This window comes from Heteronotia binoei, chromosome 10, assembly GCF_032191835.1.
Source record: "Heteronotia binoei isolate CCM8104 ecotype False Entrance Well chromosome 10, APGP_CSIRO_Hbin_v1, whole genome shotgun sequence".
NCBI classification, from domain to species: domain Eukaryota; kingdom Metazoa; phylum Chordata; class Lepidosauria; order Squamata; family Gekkonidae; genus Heteronotia; species Heteronotia binoei.
This window is the reverse complement of record NC_083232.1, coordinates 40,740,631-40,752,975: the sequence shown is the minus strand read 5'-3', so window position 1 is coordinate 40,752,975 and position 12,345 is coordinate 40,740,631. Positions and strand designations below refer to the sequence as shown.

The 12,345-nt window shown below is 43.7% G+C and overlaps 1 protein-coding gene across 1 annotated transcript in view; it reads right to left on the bottom strand.

Moving 5' to 3' along the window:
• Positions 1 to 10,744, bottom strand: part of ZNF804B (zinc finger protein 804B) — a 369,560-nt gene extending 358,816 nt beyond the window's left edge. Inside the window, exon 1 of the mRNA XM_060248466.1 lies at positions 10,595 to 10,744. Within this exon, the coding sequence (XP_060104449.1) occupies positions 10,595 to 10,702 (108 nt within the window). The 5' untranslated portion in view covers positions 10,703 to 10,744. The remainder of the gene's footprint in view (positions 1 to 10,594) is intronic.
• Positions 10,745 to 12,345: the final 1,601 nt, after the last annotated feature.

Sequence of the window (12,345 nt, the reverse complement as noted above, 5' to 3'; positions counted from 1 at the left end):
CTTCAGATTCCTTCAATACAGCTAGCCAGAATAAAGAAGATGATGAGACTTGCCACTACTGTGCATCCCCCATCCAGAGACTGTAAGGGTTGTTCCCAATAGTGCTAAATGATTTGTATTTCTCATAGGAATCTGGGGAAATTGGGCTTAAAATATATGCTTAAAAGCATTGTTCATCAAAAACATTCTCTAAGGCTTAAGTGCTATCAAAGAAATAAAATGAAGGCAAAAAAATCTTTACACCTTAAAAAGAATTCAGTTGGTTGTCATTTTATTTTAAAAAGCTTTAACAGGCCATTTGTTTTACGAAATAATCTGAATTATAACAGCTGATGATGAGCAACATTCATATAAGCGTTCTTATTCTATAATTGAGCTACTAATTTAAATAGTGCCCTGATATTTGTATGCTAGATGACTGAGTTGGGAAACTCCTGGAGATATGGGGATAGAACCTAGGGAGAGGGGTGGGGGAAGAGAGGGACTTCAGCCAGGTATAATGCCATACGGTCCAGCCTCTGAAGCAGCCATTTCCTCCAGGGGAACTCATCTCTGTTGTCTGGAGATCAGCTGGAACTCTAGGGTTTTTCCATTTCCTACCTGTAGGTTGCTAACCCTAGCTGGATCAAAACGCTAGTCCAGTATGTATTTGCTTTTTGAAAGCAGGCATCGATCTTTTCTCTGCTATGGTTTTTATAAAGCCACAACAGGTTTGCTCAGTACATCCACTGAAACTGAATTTAAATTATAGCCACCTGCTAACACATCTCCAAACAACTGCCTAGGATATTTAAGGATAAATTAATCCACTGCTAGGCATCTCTTCCCAGCCAGCATATCTGGTATCCTAGAAAATCTGGCTAGACATTGCACAGAATATCTGGTGGACAGGAGTCCCTTTTCAGCAAGGAATTCACTTCTCCATGACCAACTCAAGCATTAATTATAGTGAATCTATTACTGGGGATCTGATATAAACTGTGTGGGTTCCCTAATTTAAGGAAAACAGAGAACAGAAACATATTCTTAGTATGTATGATTTCTTTCCCGTGTTGTTTGCGTCCTGCACAATCAATCTGTTCCATTCTGTAAAGTTTTCACAGCAGCCACTTACACTACTAAAAAGGCAAGCTGTTTTAGGTTTTCACCAATTTACATTAAATAGCAAATACTTTTCCAAAGGATTCACCTAACCCTGTAGTTTTAAATTTAGTGGAACTGAAAACCACTCATTGTACTTGCTCATTATGGAACACCACATTTTCTTACTGCAGAGCTATCATATGAATGGATATTCTTAAGGTTGTTTGCCCAAAGAGTTGTACTACAGAATCTGATTTTGTCCACTTGTTCCCTTTAACCATTCTTTCATTTGTTGACGCTTCCATTGAAGTCACTGCAGAAGACTTTTTTTTCATGTTCTTGAGTACCTGTAAAGAAAGTCCCATTGAACTCAAACAGATAATACTTATATCATAGAATCATGCTGCAGTATTTTAAAGTTATGTTGAAATACAGCCTACTCCTTCAGCATGTTGTGAATGCTCTTTGTATTTTCCTCTGTTATTTGCATCCTAGCTTAAGGGCAACAGATCCCTCATGTATTCCTGAACCTACAGTCCTGTCAATATGATCAAATCAGCTAGTGTAACTGCTAAGACAATGAGATGTGTTGTGCCTAAGATATTTGAAAGGTCCCAGTTCAAATGTTGCTTCTACCTCAAATTCATGAGGTGGACTTAAGCAAGCCTCTCCCCTTTGTATCCTATTTCAGATTCAGATCAGTTTTATTGCATACGGCCAATGGCTATTACAAACAATAAAAATAATGTACAATAGAATACAGTAAAACTAGATCAAAACACTATAAAAGTTACATTTTGGAGCACATTTCATACAAGTTCCAACAGTCCCATAATGACTGTTAGCTATTAGTTAGAATCTTAACTGGCCTATACTGACTCTAACTTGGCTTAAATTTTCTTTGCTGCTAGGGCAAAAAGAATAATCCTGTATGAAACTTCTGATTTGCACCCTATTTGCAACATGGAGATAACAGTGGCTTACCTTACAGGACTGTCATAAGGATTGTGATGTATGTGAATTGCCTTGAATGGTGAAAGAACTATATCCACGCTAAGTAGTATTACTGAGGTGTATATTCTCCCAGATTAGAAAACATTTCACCATAGTACTAATAGAAGTCCTTTGAAGCCAATATACCTTCAGGGACAGGGGTGGAATTCTAGCATGAGCTCCTTTGCATATTAGGTCACACACCCCTGATGTAACCAATCCTCCAAGAGCTTACAAAAAAGAGCCTTGTAAAATCTTGGAGGATCGGCTACATCAGGGGGCGTGGCTAATATGCAAAGAAGCTCCTGCTAGCATTCCATCCCTGTTCAGGGATATATGTGGTTAAAACTGTAAATCCTGTGAGATACTTCCATTAAATTCAATGGATCCTGGATCAGCCATTTAGGTGGGAGGAAAAATCATTGTGACCCTCTGTGGAGAAACGCCATCTTAGTTAATGGTGGTGCTTGGTTGGGAGGGAACATGAAACTGCTAAGGCAGGCTTTGTGGCCTAGCCTTCCCTTCACTCCCTCCTCCCTTCCGGAGTTAAACCATCAACTCTAGGGGGAAAGCCTCCTAGAGGGGCAGGAAGTTCTTTTGTTTTATTGCAGTGAGGCGGGAAAAGGTCAGTTCTCGGCTGGCCCTCAAGGAGAGAGGTTGTCAGTCTGTGGGCTCCTGATTGTGGGAGAAGCCTTCTCAAGAGGGAGAGGACTTCAGGCAGTCAGACCCAGTAAGTCATCCACAAGGCAGGGCAAGTTTAGACCAGGGACGGGAAGGTGCGTTTAAATCCACCTTTTATTTGTCATTCTGGTTGCTGTTCGGGTGCTGTGCTAAACTGTTACATGCAACTGCTTTTGTTTTTGTTTTTTTTTCTTTTTCTCTTCTAATTAAATATTTTTTACTGTTTTGAATGCTGGCAGTCAAACTTTCTACCACATAGATCCCCAACCGCTTTAGACCATGCTCCTTTATGAAGAGGGCCTCGGGGAAAGGGGGAAGGCATGTAGTTGGATAAGGTGCCAATCCTCCAGGGGTTTCCCAAAGAAGTGCTGTGGTCTTTGTCATACCCAAGTACAAGGTGGCAGAGCTGGAGAGGGGGATTGGGAGTCCTGTTCCTCTCAGTCCGAACCCCTAGACTGAGCAGGTGGTGGCAGCAAGCCCAAGTGGCCGGAGGAGAAATAGCTCCCTCCAAAAAGGGGAATGGGGTCTGGTAGGCAAACCAGGGCCATTCCATCACACCCGCAGTGAAGCAAAGACACCTTTGAAGCAGAATGTAATCAATTGCTTAACAATCTCATTCTCTCTGGGGAAAAGAGGACTGGCAGCTACTATATTTCATTGAAATCTCAATGAAACCTTATGAAAGAGTATAAATCCCACCGTGGGTATGAATTTCCAGTTTAACATTTCAGCACCTGCATAAATGTGAAGCATTTTTAAATAACTGCAACTAAAACTGACTCCAATTTTATACCTCAGTTGAAAAGCCTGAAGCACCCCAGAAGCACAGAATCAATAGGAATAAGACAAAGAGCCATCTGCTGATTCCTCAGTGCCTCTGCAAGACCCAAACCAAGTTCACCTTTGCTTAACTCATGAAGTCTGGCAAGATACTGACCCAGATAGGGGTGGGGTTTTTTGCAGCCGGGCTAGTATTATATGTATCTGTCACAGATAACATAAAACAGCCGGTGGCAGCCCCAGGCAACCTAGTAATCAATATGATGTATTCTTAGCCATAAGTATTCCTCACAGAGCATTACAAATCTTTGGTAAATGCAGGAATTTTGCATATGGCTCATATTTCACTGAGTGAAGAGATACCTTGGATCCTCAAAGAGCATTTCTTATTCTATCAAGAAAGGTAAAGTGAATCAACAGAAGTGCACCTCTTGAACAAGGTATTTCTCTTGGGATTCTGCAGCTTTTGACCTTGTTCTTAAAATTCAACCTTTTGTGTCACTTCTTTTCAGACAGTCATTCGCTCTAGAGCCTTGCCATTTATAGCAACCTTGGAGTTAGCTACTAACTTTACATGGAGAGTAAACCATTCTGTTCAGGATAGCAGCTTGCCAGACCCTTCATAAGATCCTATCATTTTGCAAAGCTGTATGTCAGGACATGCTAGTTTTGCTTTGTGGAAAAATACATTAATAAAATAAAGTATCCTGTGAGCCCCCAAAGAACCCAAAGGCAGCCACAGATGAAGTTGCCTGCTTCTTTTCTGCATGATTCTTGGTTCTGGCCCAATTTTTGGCAGTTGGCAACTCTAGTGATTGGAAGCAGTGATGCAGGGTTACTTAACTCAGAAGAGGTTTCCTGAAGTGTAGTTGCTCAGGGCTTCCCTATTGGCATCAGGAGCTAGGCTATAAAAAGGGATATTTACAAAGGGATCTTGGGCTTCTTTCCAGGTGGGCAATTTACAGCTAAAAACTTTTAGTGTATGATAGACTAAATGGCACTGCTAGTACTAATTCAATGGAGGAAAAGATTTAAACCATCCTAGGACAAAAGAAATAATGTGAGCAGTATTTTGCTTTCGCAGAGTTCAAGTCTGCACTATCATGCCTATAGCCAAATGTATGCCTCTTTTCATGAACTTCTTGACAGAGAGCCATGGACATCAAATATTTGCTTTGTTGCTTTTAAAAAAAAAATATTTATTAGTCCTAAGAGTTTCCTTCATGTTAAAGCCATCCTTGAAGATTATTAGCATTTTGTCAAAATTTTATTTATGTGGCACAATGGAAGTCTTTATAGCAATGGAATCTTTTATCTGATCGCCTTGCTAGCCAATAATTCCACCTAACCTTTCAGCAACACTCAATGATTGCCCCTTCATTATATACTATGCCCACAACTGTTTCTAGTTAATTTGCCAGCTTCCATGGTTCGCTGTGAATTACTAGTAAGAGCAGTTGTGGTCTGCTCAGTTAACTTGCCAGGAATGTTTCTGGTGAGCTGCTGCTAGCCAAGAACAAGCCGAGTAAAATTCCAGTAGCTCTGTCCAGCATTGCAAAGGCCGGGTCTTCGGGCTCTGCACTGGCTCCCAATAACATACCGAGTCCAGTACAAGGTGCTGGTCATTACCTTTAAAGCCCTATATGGCCTGGGACCTGCCTACCTGAAGGACCGTCTCTCCCCACACATTCCCCAGAGAGTACTGAGGTCGGGAACTCAAAACCTTCTCACTATCCCCGGGCCTAAAGAAGTCCGTCTTAAGTTAACTAGAGACAGGGCCTTTTCCATAATGGCCCCTACAGCTGCCGGAGGAGGTGAGGGCCCTGCGGGACCTTACTCAGTTCCGCAGGGCCTGTAAGACAACCCTCTTCCGGCTAGCCTTCACCTGACTGGGAAATAAATGTAGCTTATTAGACTCCTGTTAATTATATTGTATAAGATTTGATGTTAAGGTTTTAAAGTTTTTAGGTTTTAAATGTCTGACTTTTTAACTGTTTATATATGTAAATGTTAATTTAAACTCTGTTTTATCGTCTGTTGTGAGCCGCCCTGAGCCAATTTTATGGGAAGGCCGGGATACAAGTCATAGAATGAATGAATGAATAAATAAATAAATAAATAAATATTTGAGTTGGAGACATCAGTAGCAATGATAGTTGCAATCAGATGGGCTTTTTGGCCCACCATAGTTATCCCCGGATTTAATGTGTACAATCACACATGCACATCTGCTCCCTGTGGCCTGCTTATCCTTACCCCATGGTAAGATGACTTCCACAAGGTTAAAGAGCCACTAGGAACTTCCCAGTGGTGAAGTCCTTGCTGCACCTCTGTGGCACATTTCCAGCTGTGTGATCAGCCCAAGTACACCATGTATGCCCAGGAGCAGTGTGAACACTCGGCCCTGTGTCTGTGCTGCCTATGCCTGTCTCAGCCACCAGGCAGGCACCATCTGATTACCACTATGCCCCTCAACCTGGGTTGGCTTTTTTTAAAGCCAAGAGGCTTCTGTGGCAACCAGCTCATCTGATCCCAAATAATGACTGTGTCAGCACATCAGTTGACTTGACTTCCACCACCACTGGTTGGTAACAGTGTTAGTGGAAGTGGTGGATGAGTTGACACTTTAAGTTAGTGCTTCTGATGTGGCCTGAGCTTGCTAGTAGCCTCCCAGAAACTACTTACCTTGACCTGCTCCAAGACACAGACACACAAATATCCAGCTGGATAGATGGTTGTTCAGACAGACATTAAATTTCATGAAGATATCTAAAATATTCACTACTATTCTGATAACTGAAAGTATAGCCTTAAGCCTGGTGACATTTCATGGTCTGTTAATATAGAAAATTTTAAATATAATATAGTAACCATTATACATTAAAGAGTACACGGAGTCATGCATGAAACAGCCTGTCCAGTACAAATGTAGGATTTTTTAATTACATGAACATCTTATTTTTGATCACTCAGATTATTTAAGATTATATGGAAATTCATGAACCTCTGCAAATGATTTTTTTTTTAAAAATATTGCTTAAATTGATAAAAGATAAAAGCACTAAATTTGCAAACAGTCTCAGCTAAGCCATTTACAGTGCCATCCTCCAAGGACTCACAACTTTTGTAAGTCCATCAAAGTTAGTGGCACCACTAAAAAGTTGTACCAAGAATTTCCAATTCGAACGTAAAAACTTTATTCAAATACAAGAAACAAAAAGCCAGATCTGAATAGTGTCTAGGTAGTCAATGAATTCAAATGCACACTATATCAAAATCCCGTTTATGGATCCTGTTTATAGTACACAATTACATCAATGACAGTGTGTCTATTCATATTTTCTTTGGCAAACAAGAATAGAGGTCATATTCATGTACAATATCGTTGGAGGCACAATTTCAGAGTAATGTGACATTTTAAATTCCTTGATTTCTGCATGCAACGCATCACCACAGGGGTGTCTATCATTCCAAAACATCAGATAGCTTTCAAACATCTTCAGAATCAACTTTCACATTAAGAAGGAGAATTTTCCTCAAAAGTTATTTTGGTTGAAAGTTCAAAAATGGCAAAAAAAAAATTCACAGCCTTCAAAGATACAAGCAAAAGTTCTTATGACAATTACCTCCGCAAAACTGAAACAAATATGGAGTGTTTAGTGCCTGTGTTTTTTATCAGTTGTTAAAGAATCAAACACAAATATCCTTTTACTGTTGTTTTCGAATGCACATTATAATTTGTATTCTTTTTGTTGTTGTTCTAATCTTTTTGAAAATGGTGGAGGCAGACATAATCTCCAGGACATGTGTATACCTTGGGGTGCATTTCTGCTCCCTAGGGGATGATGAACTGACCATCACACTATCAGCTTTATATATGCAAGAGGACCTGCTCAGGGCATCCTTATTTCTTTCAACAAAATCAAGAAAACATAAGGATAGAAATGAAAGTACTTTTGATAGTTTCCCTTATGAAGAATCACAATGCAAAGGGGAAAGATGACAGCTCCCACAAGGCTGGAAGAATTTCCAGGGATAGCCCTAAAACTACTTTGTACATAAATTCACAAAAGTTGCTTTTTTTAACTACCCACACGTGCATGAGTTAAAATAACTTTTTGCCACCTCAGCCTTAACAGAAATAAAGGACCTGTTGCAAAGAAAAGAAACTTCCAGCTGAGAAGGCTGGATGTTCAAGGCCTATCACTTGTGTAGTTATTAGGATGGAACAGCAGAAAGCAAACAACAGCAAGAGAACTTCCTTTTCAAGTGAGAATGAATGGAGTATGTGCAGCACAAGTTGCAGAGCTCCATGGCAGGAACAGATGCAAACATCAAGAACATTACAAGGACAGAGCAGGTGAACTGATGGATGTACCAGATACAAGTGAAAGCTATAGCTGTGCACTGACGTGCTTGAGCCACAAATGAAAGAAGCATCAAAATTCTTAAGGTACTTACTAAGAGACAGAAAGCTGAGATATGGTACATTCATATCCCAAAGGTATCACAGTAATCAGAAAAGGGATAATTTTACCTGTCTTCCTCAAAACCTGGGACACTTACAGTGCACTAAGAACACTTTCTGGAAGTAAGCCCCATTTAATAAAATGGGATTTAGTGCAGAATAAAAATGTATAAGGTTATATAGTAAGGCTGCCTCACAACACCAAAGAGCACTCCAGCAGACAGCAAGCCAAAGCACAGATGGAATGGAATATTGGACTGTGGGAGGTCCATCTTCAAACACTTGAAACACATTTTGATTGGGAATAAGGGATTTGTAGTGGCACACAGAAGTATAACAATGCAAGCTGCATTTACTAGTCTATATAACACAAACATACATGATTAGTTTTACACTTGGTTTTATATTTATCCATTCTCTATCCTCACTGGAGATAGTTTACAGATCCCGTTAAATATCTCATGAGGTCATAAAAACAAATACCATATATGTCCTGTTTTATGAGGGAATAAAAACAACTACCATTTATGTCCTGTTTTACTATTGTAGCATTGTATTTTCATCATAGGATGTATAGTGTATATATTACTTTACATACAAATGTTAATTGATATATAAATAATGTCCAGGTCAGTATCTTTTAATCAAAAGCAAGTTTACATTTGTGACCTTCTGAATATGTACTCTCTGGGATTCCACAACTGGAATGACAATATTTAGAAGAGAAAGGCCATTAAGTGATTCTTCAAAGACAACAGGCTAGAAGCTCATGATAAATCATGTAAGGAGGAACAATTTGGAAATCCCCATCCCACATACTCTCTCTCCCTCAGATTTGGGAAGTGGGGGAGAGAAAGTAAAGTAATTAAAGGTACCTAAGTATTTTCATAGAGATGAAGTAACCAACCAGTTATTTTGTCCATTTTGGATGCTTAATGATTGCCTGAGTAGTTGCTATAGTTTGGCAATTAGATTGGCATTAGGGTTGTTTTTAAGAAACATAATTACCTTCTTTACAGTGATGGGTCTCTTGGTAAACTATCATGTCTCTATTCATCCTCCATGGCCTCTCATTGTCTTTGCCATCCCATCAGCTCCTTCAATAACCATCTCCTTATAATTCTGTCTGTAGCTTCTCAACATCAAAGCTTCTACCATTCCATTACAGGATCTCCCCATCCTCTTCTTTATACTGCCTCTCCTTGTGTAATTCATCTTAATACTGACAAACTCAATGCTATCCAACACTTAGTCAGCAGTCTATGTCTATTCAATGGGGCTTATTCCCAGGAAAGTGTTCTCAGCACTGTTAGAACCTTCATCTCAGCATCACACCACTGCCCAAGTTACAATTGCCCCCATCAGCAATCCATTAATTGTATTTATTATTTGCACAAATCTTTCCTGCACAGTTCACAAAGGTAGGCAACATAGTAAATAACTGGCCTTAAGCAGCATCCACCTAATATTATTAACTATAATTATTCAATTGCACTTACAGAGTATCCATTCAGCTATCCATCATTTTACTGTTGTGAAAAGTTTTGTCATTCATCTGTCAACCTATAATAATGATTTGTTATCCCACAGGAATTCTCCTCCAGTCATGAAAATTCTGTTATAAGAACTGCACTTTATTTTACTTGAACATTGGACTTCTGTTTTCTAGGCTGTCATTCTGCTCTAAACACACAGAACACTGTCATGCTTAGTCTTCTAAGGACAGGGAAAGATGCATGTGTCTGTGAGAGAGAGAGAGAATCCAAAATGACCCCATTTTGAAAGTTGGGATTATGGCAGATCTGGGGGCTGAAAATCCTGAATGATACTCCAGGGTATCCTCTTGTGTGGTTTTCCTACTTCGCTTGATGGTTTTTATTGCATCCCTGTCTTCCCCCCTCCGCATTCTGCTAGCTCCACTGAACTTTATTGCCATTCTCTCTCAGCTACATGCCATTCATCTACTTCCCTTTCTTTGGCAGCGCTACTTTTATGCACGGATTTAAAGAGCCCATTCATCGGTTGTGTAATTCCGTTTCATTGCTTTCCTTTCCAGCGGTCCTTCCAAATGCGCCCGCCGCTTTCCACGGGCATTCAGGTTTCCACCACTCATTTCCATACGCCTTGAAAGCTCTTCACGCCAACTTTCCGTGCCCATCTAAAAGTCGCTATAACTTTGCCGCAAGACAACCAAGCCGCCTCGCAGCCATTCTGGACCTCAGCAGCAGCGCTGTGCAAGCGCTCTGTACCCAATGCCTGCTTCTAGGTAAACGTTCCCTTTCACACTCCATCACAGCCAACGGGTCTACTTTTAGATTCCCAAGCAGCCTATCTTTCTACGCTTTTAGAAAGGACCCCCCCCTCCTCCCCAAGAACTTTGCAAAGCATCCTCCAAGAAGCCAGAAGTCAAACTAGGCAACAAGATCGAGACGGACGCGCAAAAAGGGCAGCCCTCTGGCCGCGCGCCTTCCCAGGCAGAGGCAGGCCCGGCGCCCCCTGCCCACACGCGGCGCCCCCACCTCTCCACCGCCGCCGCCCCCGCTCCGGCTCGCCCGCGTGCCAACGGCGCACCGAGTCGGTGTCAGTTACCGGGGAGGCCGAGCCGTTCTTGCAGAGCGGTCCCCGGAAGATCCCTTTAATGCCACGGTAGTGCCCGTTGCTGAGATGCCTGGAGCTGATGACCAGGTAGCACGCCATGCGGGTCCGGGCCGGCTGGAGAGCGGGGCAGTGGGTCAGTCCGCCAGAAGCCGCCGGCTGCGGAGGGGGGTGGGCGGGCAAGGCGACCTGGCTCCTCCTCGGCGGCAGCCCCCGCCGCCAAGGGCTCCCCGCCGCTGAAGAAGAAGAAGGAGCAGCCGCGACTCCCTGCTCTCCCCCCCACCCCCTGGCTCGCTCGCTCATCCAGCGCCCGGAGTGCTGCTGCCGGCGGCAGGATGGACTGAAGACGGCGGCGGCGGCAGCCAGAGCGCACTGGAGGGCGACAGGAGGCCAGTCCGCATGCTGCTCGGCGGCTGGGTCGCTCCGCCGAAGAAGACGGAGCGAGAGAGAAGGCGAGAGAGCGCGCAAGTTGGGCAGAGGTGGGGGGAGGTCCTCCTCAAGTCTCCCCCCCCCTCCCTCTCACGGCAGGTCCCGAGGCGGCAGGGACGTCCCGAGGGGAGGGTCTCCTCGGGAGCGGCAGCTTCTCATGGCTATGCCGTGCGCCGCGCTGAGCAGCAGCGACTGCTTGCGAAGGGAGAAGGAGAGAGTCCTTGGCGCCAAAGTCCCTCAACGCGGCTGCAGGCGGGCAAGCGGGCAGTGACAGCCAGCCAGTGCTTCACCTCAGCGCGGAGGGGGAAAGAAGGCAAGAGCGCGCGCCTGCAAAGGATCCCCCCCGCCCCCGTCCCTCGTGGCCGCCTGGGAATTAGGAAAGGGGCTAGCAGCAGGTAGAGGTCGCAGCTCCCGCTTCCCGCCTCCTTGGCTGAGGCGTTTGTTGCTGCCAGAGAAATGAGGCGGGAATTGCTCAGCTGTGAAGGGAAGCGCACGCTGGCCTCTCGCGCAGGAAGGAGAGTCCTGCCTCTGCCTGGCTTCCGCTCGGGGATTCCCAGGGCTGTTATCCCCCAAACTCCTTGAGGCGGGGTGATTACGGCTTCAGAGCCCCTGCCTGCTGCGCTCCAGCAGAAGGGCTCAATGGAAGAGATGTGGAGGGAGTGTGGGGAAGGTGATTCCGCCCTGCTCTCCCCCCCCCCGCCCACCCCTCACACACATTGGCTCCCGGGGTCGCCCTCGCCTTCCGATTAAAGCCACTATAAAAAACCCCAGCAACAACAACTCTCCTCCCTTTGAAACCAGTTTGGACCTCGCGCCTTCTCTTCAGGCTGAAGTGCGGTCGCCACCATAGTGGGGCACTTCTAGCTAGCAGGAACCCGAATAAGGTCCCGAAATCTGCAGAACTGGCGTGGAAGGGAGATTGGATATTCTCCGAAGCTCCCAGCTATTGCTGGATAATATAAGTGGCCTTTTCAAGTCATCCAAAGTTGAACACAGAAGAGATGGAGGGCGGAATGGGGGTGGGGAGATGATCAGAGATCAGAAACCAGAACTACTTTTGGAAGCTAAATGGGGAAAGCAAACTGAGTACAGGGCTCATTTATGCCGCAAGTCAGGATCAAGTGCATCCCAGAAAGTGCAAAGTTCTAGAGATTGGACAGTGTAACTAGAACAGAGCCAGCCAGCTTGTTAACAGGGACTATCTAAAGAAAGTTGAACAAAGCAGGAGTCAAGCTGCACCTTTAAGACCAACCAATTTTTATTTAGAACATAAGCTTTCGTGTGCTCTTAAGCACACGTCATCAGAGGAGGAATCC